The sequence below is a fragment of the Embiotoca jacksoni genome, unplaced genomic scaffold (assembly GCF_022577435.1).
Source record: "Embiotoca jacksoni isolate LCO1_2020_lvr unplaced genomic scaffold, fEmbJac1.0.p SCAF_14, whole genome shotgun sequence".
Lineage (NCBI taxonomy): Eukaryota > Metazoa > Chordata > Actinopteri > Embiotocidae > Embiotoca > Embiotoca jacksoni.
Genome location: NW_027185274.1, coordinates 8,784,357 through 8,797,986, shown reverse-complemented (window position 1 = coordinate 8,797,986; position 13,630 = coordinate 8,784,357). Strand labels below are relative to the sequence as shown.

Genomic DNA, 13,630 nt, shown 5'->3' with positions numbered 1-13,630 from the left:
TCAGTAGTTTTAAACGTTTCATCAATGTCACTTTAAAACTCCTCAGTCTGACTCTTAAGGGGGTCCTATTGTAATGAAGGACAAAAGAAAAACAGAGGAATGAACAACTTTTCTAAATCAACTTCCCACTCTGTCTTATACGAATACCAAGTTAAATAGAGCTCAGGAACTATCAATAATATAAATTAATACAAGTTCCCTAGATTAGTTTTACATAAGGCACTTGTTCATTTTCATAATTGTAGTCTCACTGAATTCAGTTTCTGATTCAAACAGCATGCGAGCCTGTGACTGTTTTTAAACCTTGAGCTGTGATGACACCAAGTGGACAAAGTAGGTAACATCACCTGGATAGACTTCGTCACATCTGTGCTTTTATTTAGACTCAATTCACAAAGCTGCAAAGGCAAAAGTGTTTCTCTTTTCTTTCCAGGCATCTATCTGTCTATATCAGTGATCTCATTCACAAGACAGCTCAGACCGTTGTTTATTTTCTGAGCCGTTTGGCCCAGCCGCCACGCGACCGAGCTGGATTACCCAATTCTTCCCTCAACATCTGGATGCAACATGCCCGTCCAGATGAGCCATGTCTCTGCTCCTGTCACCTATTCTTTGTTTTTCTCCCCTCTTTTCCACGCAAGCATTCTTTTCCACATTCCTCGACGTCTCGTCGTTGCTTCTTCCCTGCTACTTTCTTGACAGTGAACTGTCCAAATCTGTTCTTTGTCTAAAGACTGAATGTAGTCCTAAAAACAAGCAGAAGGCTAAAACAATATCTGCTACTCAAAAATGTATAAGATATAAGAAGACATACATCTACAAAATAGTTTTGGGAGGTTATTTTCTTTTCTTGTTTTGCTGAAAGATGAGAAATTTGGCTCTAAGCTCATCATGTGAGTGATATCAATCTTCCGGTCTGACTTTTGGACAAGAAAACATGTAAGCCTTTTTTACAAAAGAACTATTTGTGAAAAAAATAACTACAAATTTTACAGCACTTGCATATTTGGATTCGTGTTTTCTGTCAAATCCTATTTTGTGACACTTTTCCTTATATGTTCTGCATTCTTTAATGTCAGAAACTCTACTTTCTATTGCGACGAGGCAGAAAATGTCATATTCACTTGTAAAGTGGGATATTCTTATATGTAAAACATGCACACAAACAGGCTACTTTCTATCAGTAATGTTACTTATGTTAAACTCAACAACAACAACAACAACAGGTATCTGACAGTGTTTGAAAAGCTTGAAGACATTACACAGTAGGAATTTAGAGACAGAGCCACTGACATTCCTGTTGGATCTGTTTTAGCTTATTGTCCTCTCAGACCTTTATCCCTCGTTCCTGCATGACAAACCCGCTCCTCCTGGATCTCCGTCCAGACATTTCCTGACCCCCAGAGATTCAGGACAGCATCTCATCTGTATGTGAATTTAGGGGTTTTGCAACAGTGATGTGCACTGAATCCTTCAGGCTTAGTTCAACAGAGAGTCTGGAGTCTTTGGAGGTTGTGACATGCAGGCGCAGACACCCCCTCCTCATTCCAGTCCACATTTCATTATGACAGGAATCTTAAATCATACGAAGGCCTCAGAGACCCATCAAACTGGAAGGATGAGAGGGGATCTGGACATGATCAGAGGAAATGCTTTGTATGTCTGAAAGAAATCATTCATCCCCAGGTCTGGAGGATACATTACTCAGCACCACAAGATATTAAACTACTTTTCTATTTATATCATGGTATGGCTTCCTTTTACAGATCTGTATTTGCATAAGATTTTCACCTGAAGTTTAGTGGAACAAGTGTGATTTGTGACTAATTAAAGAAACATATATAGGGGGAGGCATTAATTTAAGCCAAACAAACAGTGAAAGATAGTTTCCATAATTAATTTAAGTCTTTTAATATCTTCTTGGTTTAAATGGAAGGATGTTTTTTCCCCCTTCCATTAGTAGTAAAACATTACATTTTCATGAAGATTCTTTAAAAATTATTTAGAAATTATGATCCCATAAATCAAAGCATTTACCTTTTTCTCTTTATGGTAAAACAATTTGTTCCAATATGCATCTACCTAGAAATGTTTAGTTTCCCCTTCAAGTCATGACGCATTTAATGTAATGGTAGAGGGCCCGGGCCAAACAAACTAAAAATATAAAAGAAAATTCTTCTTACCCACTCCACAAATAGTCTTTGAATGTTTGAAAGGTTAAAAAAAAAATGTCACCAGATTCAACCACATGACTCTTTTGCATCTCATGCAGTGAAAAGCGTGCTTTATCAGTCAAACCGCAGGCAGAAAGAATGTGTACAGTTCCTGGTCCGCTTCACACATATGTTACACACATATGTTTACAGTACTCCACCACACTCGCTCTAAGAGGCCCAGGCCCCCGACTTGGGCAGCAGCAGTCGGGAGAAAAAGAGAGTAAGGCAGAGATAGTGAGAGAGTAAGAGGAGCCTGATCAGAAGCCATATTGGCACTGCTCCCTTCCCCAGCCGGACCTCAAGCGTGTGGGCCCTTGGCGGGCAGATACACGGGCGGTTCTGGGACTCGGAGAAGGAAGAGCCGCCAGCTGGAGTGGTAACAGAGTGGTATTGTGAGCTGACTGACTGGCTGACGCCTCAGCGGAGCAGAGACGCAAGCTGCCGGGGTGGCCTCTTTCTGGGACCCCACAGGGGCCCCTCTGTGCTGATGCACTGCTGGAAGTGGGTCAGACAGACACAAGCGCACAGTGGAGAGTTATCGGAGGCTGTGCACTCAGCAGAGATCGAAGACAAAGAGGCATCTAAACAGTGAAGCTTGTGCACAGTGAGCTGGAAGAGATGCGGCAGAAAGCTTTGTTGACACTGTTAGAAAACTTCCAGTGAAGAGATGATTATCAGTATTGCGGACAGAGTATCCTTCAATTCAGTTTACAAACAGAAAAAAACAACAACTGTCAATTAGGAAATAAAGACAACATACATTAATGTCCTTTCAGAATGAACAACTTCTTTTTACCATTAAATGTGATGTAATGGCAAAGCAATTTGTTTCTCTCCGGCCATATACAAAGTAATGATTTCATTATAAGGAGCTGGACTGACAACGTGAACAGGCCTCTTTGAAAACAAATTGTCAAAGCCAAAGCAGTCGCTCTACCTGCCAGAGGGAGGCAGTGTTTACATTCAGCGCACATTAACATTCTTCACAGCATCCATTTTGCATCCAATGCTCTGCAGCTCTTAAGCTGCAAAATGATCGCCAGCCATAGAGAGGCAGAGAGCAACCAGTTATCTTGTTGTTGATGTGGGCACTTTGAAGAGAAAGGGGCTGCCCGTTCTGGCAGACGAGAGGAGCACAACAATTCTGTAAAAGAAAGATCTGAGGAAGTCGGAAGAATGTGAGAGTGAAACCTCCCTCTGAGGATGGACAAAGCTGTGGCTGGGTCACACTTAAACCAGAAACATGGTTGGAAATACCCAAACGTTTATGAGTCGGTTCCGGGTATTGCAACCATAAGCAGCGGAGGTGATGGTATCAGAAGTGAGGGGGCTCAAACCTGTTGACAATTCAGCACACGAGACCCCCGTAAATATTTCATAACTGCAATAATTCCAGGAAAGTCTCATTCCAGTATGAAGAACACCCCGACAGTGTGGTGGTTAGGGTTTACATCTGTCCTGGCGCCTTGTCAGGAGATCATTTGGTTAACCAATCTGTTGGTTCAGAAACTGGCCATGCCTTGTATTTATCCTCCCACACGCAGCCACAGCAGGGAGTCCATTAGGTTCAAATCCAGATGATTTTAAAGAATAAAAACTTCTTTTAGCCTGAATCTGCTGAACTCTGTGGAGGAGGAGAATCGTGATGTGGATTTGAGACAAAACAGACCACACCATCATACGCTTGGTCTTGGTAAATACTTTATATGCAACTGTTTTTTTGTAATCTTTGCAAACACTGTATAGAAAACACTTAAGGTAACATTTTTTTTTAACATTAAAAGCGCGTCTGAGCTTTCAGACAGACATGGCACAGTAATCTACAGCTTTATAAACATTCTTCCATCTCTGGCCCGTCCACGCGCGCACGCACACGCACGCATGCACGCACACGCGCGCACACACACACACACACACACACACACACACACACACACACACACACAGCCACCACTATCGGGCTCTCCACTTATAATTCACAGTAGGCTTTATAACACTGTTTCTGTATGGTAAGATGGTTCTCAACATTTTTTTTTATTATTTAAAATAGCTATCAACATGTATGCTGTAATATTTGGAAAGTGATACATTTGTATTTACATAAGCTTATTGAGCGAGATTCAAATACAATGTGTGTACATATCAATAGATGTCTGTAGGTTTGTATATCTGTGTGCGTGTGTGTGTGTGTGTGTTTGTGTGTGTGTGTGTGTGTGTGTGTGTGTGTGTGTGTGTGTGTGTGTGTGTGTGTGTTTGTGTGTGTGTGTGTGTGCGTGTGCGTGCGCGTGCGTGTTGATTGGAGCCAAATGTTTATTCTGTTTGAGTCACTGATCTGAAGACTGTTTCCACTGATGGCGACCAGTCTGTTCAGTACAGTCCAGTTAGAAAAGAAGAAAGTGGCATGGAGTTCAGATGAGTTTTGTTTTTTTCCTCCCCACAATGGTGCCTCAGTCACTCGGAGAGGCGATACAGGGCAGCAGGGCGAACTGGCTCGTTGCCTCTGGGGCAGGAGTCGCTCCCTCAGAACTGTCTGTGATAGCATGAGGAGATTACGGGAGACTGAAGTGACTGCAGATGCTGTGAGGCGCTCACAGTTAAGTCGGACTCATCATACATTCAGCAGAGGCCAGGAGGTGTAAGTTGTTATCTCGGATGGCTGTGATTTCGGGTCCTCCAACCTCGGTGACTGGCACATTCACACTCTCACACTCCTGTTCTTCTTTCATACCAGATAAAAGTAAGAAAACGTGGCAAATGGTCACAGAACCGTGTTTGATTTTAAAACACCTCTTTGAGCATCAAAAACGGATTCTGCCGGGGCAACGAGAAGTCTTCCCTTCCGGCTAGTCGTACAACGTCCACCCTAATCTTCCTCCTCCTTTAACGTTTCTCTTTCACACACACAGATGCAGGCACTCACATGTACACATCAACAAAGTACAGAAGTAAGCAATTACACATACACACAGAGAAAACATAAAAGATCAGCGAGCACACACAACCACACATAACCGGTGGGACCTGGGACCAAACTATAATGCGAGAGGCACATAATCTGACAGGCAAAAGACTGCCTGAATTTTGGTATACTCAAAACAGAAGTCAGATGTGGATGACTAGGGTGTCTCAGAGAGGCCCAGGCTTTCAGCCCAGTGAGAACTTCTAAAACGTAACCTATTTAGCACCTCCCAGGTGCCTTACACGTATTGAATCTTTAAGTACCTAGAAAATGGAGACAGAGGCAGTCGCTCTGTCATCCACATGAGCAATAGCCGTGCTCTGTAATTCATTTTTGGGGTCAGACTAAGGTACCATAGCGAAGATATGAATAGTGCTGAAAGGCTTCGCTTTACGTTCACATCCTCTTTTGCTATTACCGAGGTCGAAGGCATTGTCCACATAATTAAACATTTTAAAAATTGATGTGCTCCAACAGTCTCATAAACTCTGTGTTGGGACCTGAAAGAAGCATATTTCTGCTGGGTCCCAAATGGCAAGAGTAGCAATAAGGTTTAAAGAACAGGGACTGAGCTTTGTTTTGTTTCCTTGGTGAAAAAGCTTAGGAACCACAACTGGTGCCTCTGATAGGTGCAGGAGTGACAGGGGTTGAAAAGGAACATGTTGAGCGAATCTCTTGAGGGCGATTACAGAGGTGCTTGAAAGCCCCCAGGTGGGTCTTCAAGGGCCAATTCACTCAAACGGGCAGGACTTTACTATCACTGTATGTAAATGTAAGTCATTTGTAACTCCGTTTTCATCTACCTTCCCTTAATGGTATTTAAAAGCTACTTCATTATCCTGTGCATGTTGGTTCGCGGGGCCGGTTAATTTTGTTCCAAATTGATAACAGAAAGTGATAGTAAGGGAGAATGAGAGAGCAGGTAATCTGTCCATCCTTCCAGTCACCCCTCGTTTTGTTAGGATGGGGATCAGGACTTTAGGGGAGTTTCAGTTCAACCGTCGTCTGGGGTCGAGTCGTCAGGGGTGGATGAGTCCTCAGCAAAGTCGTCCGTTGAGCCGCTCTTGTGGATGCGGCCGTCGCTACGCATGCTGTGGAAAGTCTTGCGGAAAGCCTCCATCATCGAGTGCGCCAGCTTCTTGGCCTCCAGCTTGCTCTCGCACTCCACAGCGTGGCAGTCCATCTGGAAGGACAGGTCGTCGTTGATCTCCCGGTAGATCCAGGCAAACACGTTGGGTCTGATGCTGTGGTCGGCTGTGCAGTAGGCGATGCGTGCCACCTGGTAGGTGTCCATGGTTACTGAGGCCTCGCCACGCTCATCCAGGTGGTGAAGACGCACCTGGAAGGGCCGGATCTCCAGCAGAGAGTTGCTCGTGGGGAAGGTGCCCTGCTGCTGGGACAAGGCCCGGTGCTCCACCAGACCCACCACCGCCGACTCTGTGCAGCCAGACAAGAACTGTGTCCCAGAGATTGTCACCTTGCCCAAGTAGGTCACCTGCAGCCAATGAGACACACACAGACACTATTAGTCTTTTTCTACAATGCAACGTGGAACAAATGTAAAGCTGGCTACAAACACACCACTACACTTTCAACTGCCACTCCGTAGCAATGAAAAGATTGGTGCGGTTTTGTATGAAGGTTTTTGATTCATTTGTGATTCACAACCAAATGTTTGTGACTCACAACTCGCTGATTTGCACGCAAAACTTTTTTATGACAAGCCAAATTCTCACGTCTGTGCCCAAAACCAACAAATCTGTAAGGGAGAATTTGTTTGCAATCCAAATAATTATATTTTCAGTTTAAATATTTTTACCTAATTTTAGATTGCAGTGTGAGAAATTTGCTCTTAAAACAAAAATACCGTGACAGTTTTGTGACTGAATGCCTGTAAACTGAAAACAACAGTGGGCCAAAAATACATGGACACAGGTCAAAGGTCATTCAGGTGAAAGCTAAACCATATTTCAGAAGGTACTGAAGAGCATCAACCTTTGAATGTTCTGCAAATAACTCATGTCTGCATCTGCACATGCTGAGTCACTAAACAGGTCTTTATCTTTTTCAAAACATTAACCGTGAAAAGCAAAAGCGGACCCATTCTGACTTGTAATTCACTTCGGGCTGTTCTAATGTTAATATTACTGCTTAAAAGGTGCTGGGAGCTAATGAAAACAAATGTGAAACTGTGAACTAATTATCTTTAGGTTAATTAACCTCAAAAACTGAGCTGGTTTAAGGACGTGTTTTAGGAGGCACCGGTGGTGATGAAGGCTTTACTAATTTTCTTTGGTGACTGTGTTGACATGCTGCAGGCTGTGTGTGTGTGTGTGTGTGTGTGTGTGTGTGTGTGTGTGTGTGTGTGTGTGTGTGTGTGTGTGTGTGTGTGTGTGTGTGTGTGTGTTATTAAAGAGAGAAAAAAAAATGCTATGTTGAGCTGTGGCTGCAACAAGGACCATAGAATACCATAGTAATGACACCGCATACCAGCAGAGCGATAGACTGAGGAGATGGAGAGGGATAAGGGGAGAGAGAGTTAAGAAGTGAACAAAGCTGGAGTTTTTCTTCGGGAGAGTGGCCAATTCTAGAACGGCCCGGGAATAATGGCTGACTTGTGCACTTTGCTACATGCTGTTCTTTATGGCTTTACAAAAATACACAGAGGAGGAGCCTGCTACGAGTCAAACTCTCAAAGAGTTTTCACTCCTGTCTGTGTTTATTCAAGAAGAGGGGAATACTCTGGCAGAGTGCATTACAGCTGGCTTACATGCAGCACACGTCTGGCACATGGCTGCAAATAACATGAGCGCAGCAATAAATGTGAATTCCAAACGGAAAGATGAGTATCGTTTATATCAACATGTATGGCTCAATGCACATCTCCCCAATGTCAATCCAGACCCTGATCTTGATAACACTAACCCCCTCAAATTTAAGTAGACTATTATGGACAAGTCTTTTCAGTGCTTACATTTTATTGTACTGATATTGGAAAAAGTCCTCAGACAGATACCAGCGCCAGACTGAGAGTATCAGACAAAAAAAAAAGCAAAAGCCCCGGTCCCGTTTCATTCATCACATAATCTGACTGCTTCTCTTCTTTCACCAGTTTTGTTTAGTCTGCAGCTGTCAAGTCTACCTGCCCTCGTTCTCTGCTGTGACTCTGACTGAATGGGACCTTTCAGCGTTAGCACACCAAACAATCAGCCAGCCTCACATCTCTCAGCCGGAGAGGCAGTTACTCTTATGTAGGGCAGGTGTAGCATTTACCATCAATATGTTTAGGAAGGACACAATAAAGTTCGGCAAAATTAAGTGGTTCATTTCTCTCCTGTAAAATAATGCACCCCATGTAATCCTAAAGCTACGGAGCCAAAAACAGTTTGTATATATTAGAAAAGATGTATCACATATGACGTAAGCATTTCCCCTTCCCTCCTTTTAACTAAACAGTTAAAACATGGCAATTCATTTTCTTTCCAAAAGTGAGACGAGAAGTTAGATGTCCGGGTGGTGTCTGTGCGTTAAGTATAAAGCTGGATCCAGGAGGTGGTTAGCGTAGCTTAGCATTACAAAAGCAGGAAGCAGGAGGAAAACGCTAATGGGGTCTGTTCTAACACGCCTCTAAAGCTTCTTTCTTATCAATATGCTTTTTCTTGTTTGTTTAATTTGCACACACATACAACAGAAAGGTAATAATGACAATTTGTAGTTCTAGGGGAGTTACAGAACATGAGATTACCGTTTTTAACCCTAACCTTCGGTTCTGTCCTTAAGATAAAGAAACCGGATCAATCTTTTAATCTTATTATTTCACCGGAAAGAAATTTCCTACAAAAAAATGTTGGACTAGTACAATATACTGCTATATAAAGCTGTTTCCTATATCATTTCATTTGTTATATATATAAAAAAGGCCCATTTATGAAATTTAATCAGATTTTTCCCAGTCAAATATTGACAGTGTGCGACAAATTTCATCTCAGCATTAATACAGCTCCATCGTGAGCAAAAACTAAATTTTTTTAAAAGACAGAAGTCAGTGGTGAGCGCATAAGGTAGAAAACTGGATCAACAGTGTTAAGAATATCTCATCTGACTATAAAGGTCAAATGCTGAATAAACAGAACGGGTTGTATAAATCCTCCAAACCTTATTAAAGAAGCTTTGGTTGCTCAAAAGTGGCATCTGTCTCTGTTCCATATATAAACAAACACCGGCCTCCTTCCACTAGATTAGCCCCTGAAATACCCCGATTGCAGCATTACAACTTTAAGACAAGAGTAAAAGATCCAGGCACTAAAAGCAGCTGCCTCCTCGTGCCTGGTTTTCATTAGTGGTGAGCACCGGGTGGGACATACAGCCTTCGCACCGGATCCATCATTCAGCTGAGCACCACAGGTCTGCAGGAGCTGCCTGGAGGCAGGGCGGTTTAGATAGCCAACCACACTGACACCCTCTCGCAGCCAAACGGCGGTCAGTCACTCAGCCATCCAACAAAACCCAAAGACTGTGCCAAGATACACCAACCATCCACACTGTGCTGTTTGTAAGTCAAACAGCTATAAAGAGTCGTTATACTGTATGCTTCTTTTCTATGCGTCTTCTATTTTGATATTGAGTTACTTCTTTAAACTGTGATTGTTTTTTGCTGATTGCTCGCTGAAGACTGGCTGCTTTGTCAGGTTTCACTCTATTTCATGTTTTCTTTCAATCAAACTATGTCTGCTTAACGGGCTCTATTCTACTGTCGAGTTAAGGAAGACAAGGAAGTGGTCCACTGAATCTCAGCTTGGGGTGAAGATCTGCAGCAGCCTGACACTCAAAGTGATTGACAAGAGCTCCTGTCCTTTTTTGCCAAGGGAAAGATTTAATTTTGCTCAAGCAGCTACCCTCCACGACGTCACCCACTCAGTTGTGAAGTGTCGTTTGAAGCTGAGAGTCTGGCATTTCAGCTGTCGCCACTTTGATTTGATTTTTGCCACAAGTGACCATATTTGGAGAAACTGTGGAGGAGCAAGAAGCGAGGGGCAAAGTGTTAATCTGACTGAACCTGAGGACACCACGCCTATCCACCTATGCTGGCAACCTAACTCCATCCCAGGCCTGTCAATCAAACCAGGCACACCTTAAAAATGTATTGACTGTGTATAGCATGACAGAGGATGAAGTGGAGTGGATTGGAGCCAGCCTCTAGTGGCCCTCAGCAGTACTACACTTTAAAGCATTTCTGCACTGGCTTCACTGGTACACATGTACAGTCTATAATTTTGCCCTAACCAATCATTAGTGACTAACATAGGCTATCTACTAAAGTTGAAGGGGTTTTAAACTACAAAATCAAAGGTCAGTATAAACTGAGCAAGGAGAAACTGAGCAAGAGGCTTGCATAGGAGAAAGGGGAGAAAAGAAGGAAGAGATAGATCAGAAAACAAAAATGTAGTTCTTTAATAAAAAACAGAACATGCTGGACTATCGAAGCAGCAACTTCTTTATCTACGGCCAGGTCGAACTGTTTCTGCTGAATGATAAACCTCTCTTTGAGCATCAACTTTCAAGGCCAGCAGAGATGAATACAGATAAACTGACATAAAACCGGTTGGTGTGTACGTGGTGTGGTGTGGTGTGCAAGGTGAACAGAGAGATAAGTGAGGAGTATTTGAGGTAAGGAGGTCACCAGACTGGGCAAACAGAGTTTGTTTCTTTGATGTCCAAACCAAACAGGCAGATGAAGAGGAAATTGTTACATTGCTCAAGCAGAAAGACGAGCGACAGATGGAAACAGAAAAAACAGTGCTCAGTGAGGCAGCGTTCATAAAGAAAACAAATACACCAGTTTGTGGATGTGGATGAATTTCTGGTCTGCAGTTAATAAATCACCCACTTCAACAAGAAACCTTTCCTGCGACGGCACTGAGCCCATTTTAATCTGGTATGAAAATGTAGTCTGAAGGGGAATTTAGCATTTGTGTAAGGAGCGCTGAGTGTTTGTCCATTTACTGTACGTACGCGCAGACAAAACTGAATGCGAAGTTTATTAGGTTTGGCTGCTGATTAATGGCAACTAATTAACAAAAAAATTTGACCTAATCAAAAGTTTTCTATGATACATAAAAATTTTGTCAAATTTATTTGTGATAACCAAGACAATTCTGCTACATTTGACACAAAAAACAGCTGTGGCTCATGGCTATTGTATCATTAATGTGGTATTTTGCTGTAAAACATTGTCGGATCCAGGATTAGTGTAAAACCAATCTGTGACACTTTATAGAGTGAAAAACTATTTAGCCATGAGGCACAAAATTATCACCCTAGGCAGAAATACAACTGCTAAAAGATAATTTTGCCCCCCAGAGTCGACAAGCAGCTCAAAATGAGACGCAGCAGTGAGGCTGCAATGCAGGAAAAATAAGTGAAACCTCATGGAACTTTTGTATCATGTTGATGCTGCCTCTAAGTATCTGTCAGACTGTGGAGTGATCTTTTTGGACAGTACCTCCCATATCAGGCTCACTTTACTTCATGGTAATCAAATCAAAGTTGCATGTTGATATTTATAAATGAGGCTTTTTCAGTAGTTCACAGTTATGGAGAAATGCAGCACTGCCTCCTAAACTGCTGCGAGCGTCATTCGTAGCTCCGCTCGTCAAAACTTTGTATATTATGATTGTTCCAAATGATTCAGAAAGACACAATATTGGATTAGCAAATTACTGTATTTTTCAATATCGATTTATATTTCAATAATTTTGTCCATTAATGGAAAAGCTGCTTGTCTTTAAAATGTCAAGCACTAATGAAAAATGTTGATCAGTGTTTCCAAAAGCTAAAGGTGCAGCCATAAATGTCTGGTTCACTCCCGAGCAACAGTCCACAAACAACAGATATCATTTATATTATCATAGAGGAGAATATATTTTCATTTAAGAGGCTGGAATCAGAGAAGTTTTGCATTTCTTCATAAAAAAAAATTAAGAAAGAATTACACTAATCAAAGCGAATAATTTTGTCAAACAACTAACTGATTAATTGACTATATGAATCAATTATGAATATGAAGCTCTACACTATATAGCAACATGTTTTAAGAAATAGGACCATGTAAGCTGCAAAACAAACATATTTGATCATAGATCTGTGATGTGATGAGATCTAATCACTTTAATCAATTAGATTATTCTGGTTTTGCAGACAGAGTGGTGAACTTTTTTTGAAGCACTGCAGAAAAGGCAGATAATCTGTCAGACAACAGCATAAATATAACAAATCTGTTTTAAAATGGAGAATTGCTTTGATTCTTCCCTCTATAGATTCCTTCCATTATTTAGCCCTTCGACTATTGTAACGGTGTGTTCACAGGTCTCTCTAAAAGGTCAATCAGAACACTGCAGCTGATTCAGAACGCTGCAGCTCGAGTCCTCACTAAGACCAGGAAAGTGGATCACATCACTCCAGTTCTGAAGTCTTTACACCGGCTTCCTGTCCAACAAAGAATTGACTTTAAAATCCTGCTGTTGGTTTACAAAGCACTGAATGATTTAGGGCCAAAATACATTTGTGATCTGCTGCGACCTTATGAACCATCTAGACCCCTCAGGTCATCTGGGACGAGTCTCCTTTCTGTCCGCAGTCAGAACTAAACATGGAGAAGCAGCGTTCAGTTTTCCTGCTCCACATATCTGGAACAAACTCCCAGAAAGCTGCAGGTCTGCTGAGACTCTCAGCTGCTTCAAATCAAGATTGAAGACTTTTCTGTTTGCTGCTGCCTTCAATTGAACCAGACTCAAGGATGTTGATCAATTTCCTGCATTTCTGCATTTTATTACTGCATTTTATTTCTTAAACTGCACTGCAACTTTCATCCTATTTTTAGCTTGTTTAATGTTTTAATGACTGTTTTTAATGTTTCGATCAATGTTCTTAATTGTTTTTAAATTTGCTTTTCGTTTGCCTGATGTTTTGATGTTTTTGATGGTTTTATGTGAAGCACTTTGAATTGCCTTGTTGTTGAAATGTGCTATACAAATAAACTTGCCTTGCCTTGCCTATTAATAATGCTCAGATTTGAAAAAGAAGAGAATATAAAAAAAACCCACAAAAAACAATTCTTTTGGTGTGAAGAAAAACATAAAGGAAAGGGTTATTTTTCCAGAGTGAAGGGCGCCAGTGAAAGATGCAGATGATCACATGAAAACTGAAAGCACGCATTTTTAACCTCCATCTGACACCAGACACCTGACTTAAACACGAAGCCTCCAAGCAGCAGCGTTCAAAAGTTACTAGAAGCGCGAGTGGCTCTGCGCTCAATCTGTATGTCTGGAAGCACACTGTGACCTGAGACAAGTTAGTGGGTGACTTAACAGCTACAGCATGTGTGGATGTCTTTGCGAGAGAGTGTGTGTGTGTGTGTGTGTGTGTGTGTGTGTGTGTGTGTGTGTGTGTGTGTGTG

General features: G+C 41.9%; 1 protein-coding gene across 2 annotated transcripts in view; it reads right to left on the bottom strand.

Moving 5' to 3' along the window:
* Positions 1-3,906: 3,906 nt before the first annotated feature.
* pid1 (phosphotyrosine interaction domain containing 1) overlaps positions 3,907-13,630 on the bottom strand; it is a 31,518-nt gene continuing 21,794 nt past the window's right edge. For both annotated transcript variants that reach the window (XM_069147851.1, XM_069147852.1), the window contains one exon: positions 3,907-6,670. In XM_069147851.1, the coding sequence (XP_069003952.1) occupies positions 6,170-6,670 (501 nt within the window). In that variant the 3' untranslated portion in view covers positions 3,907-6,169. The remainder of the gene's footprint in view (positions 6,671-13,630) is intronic.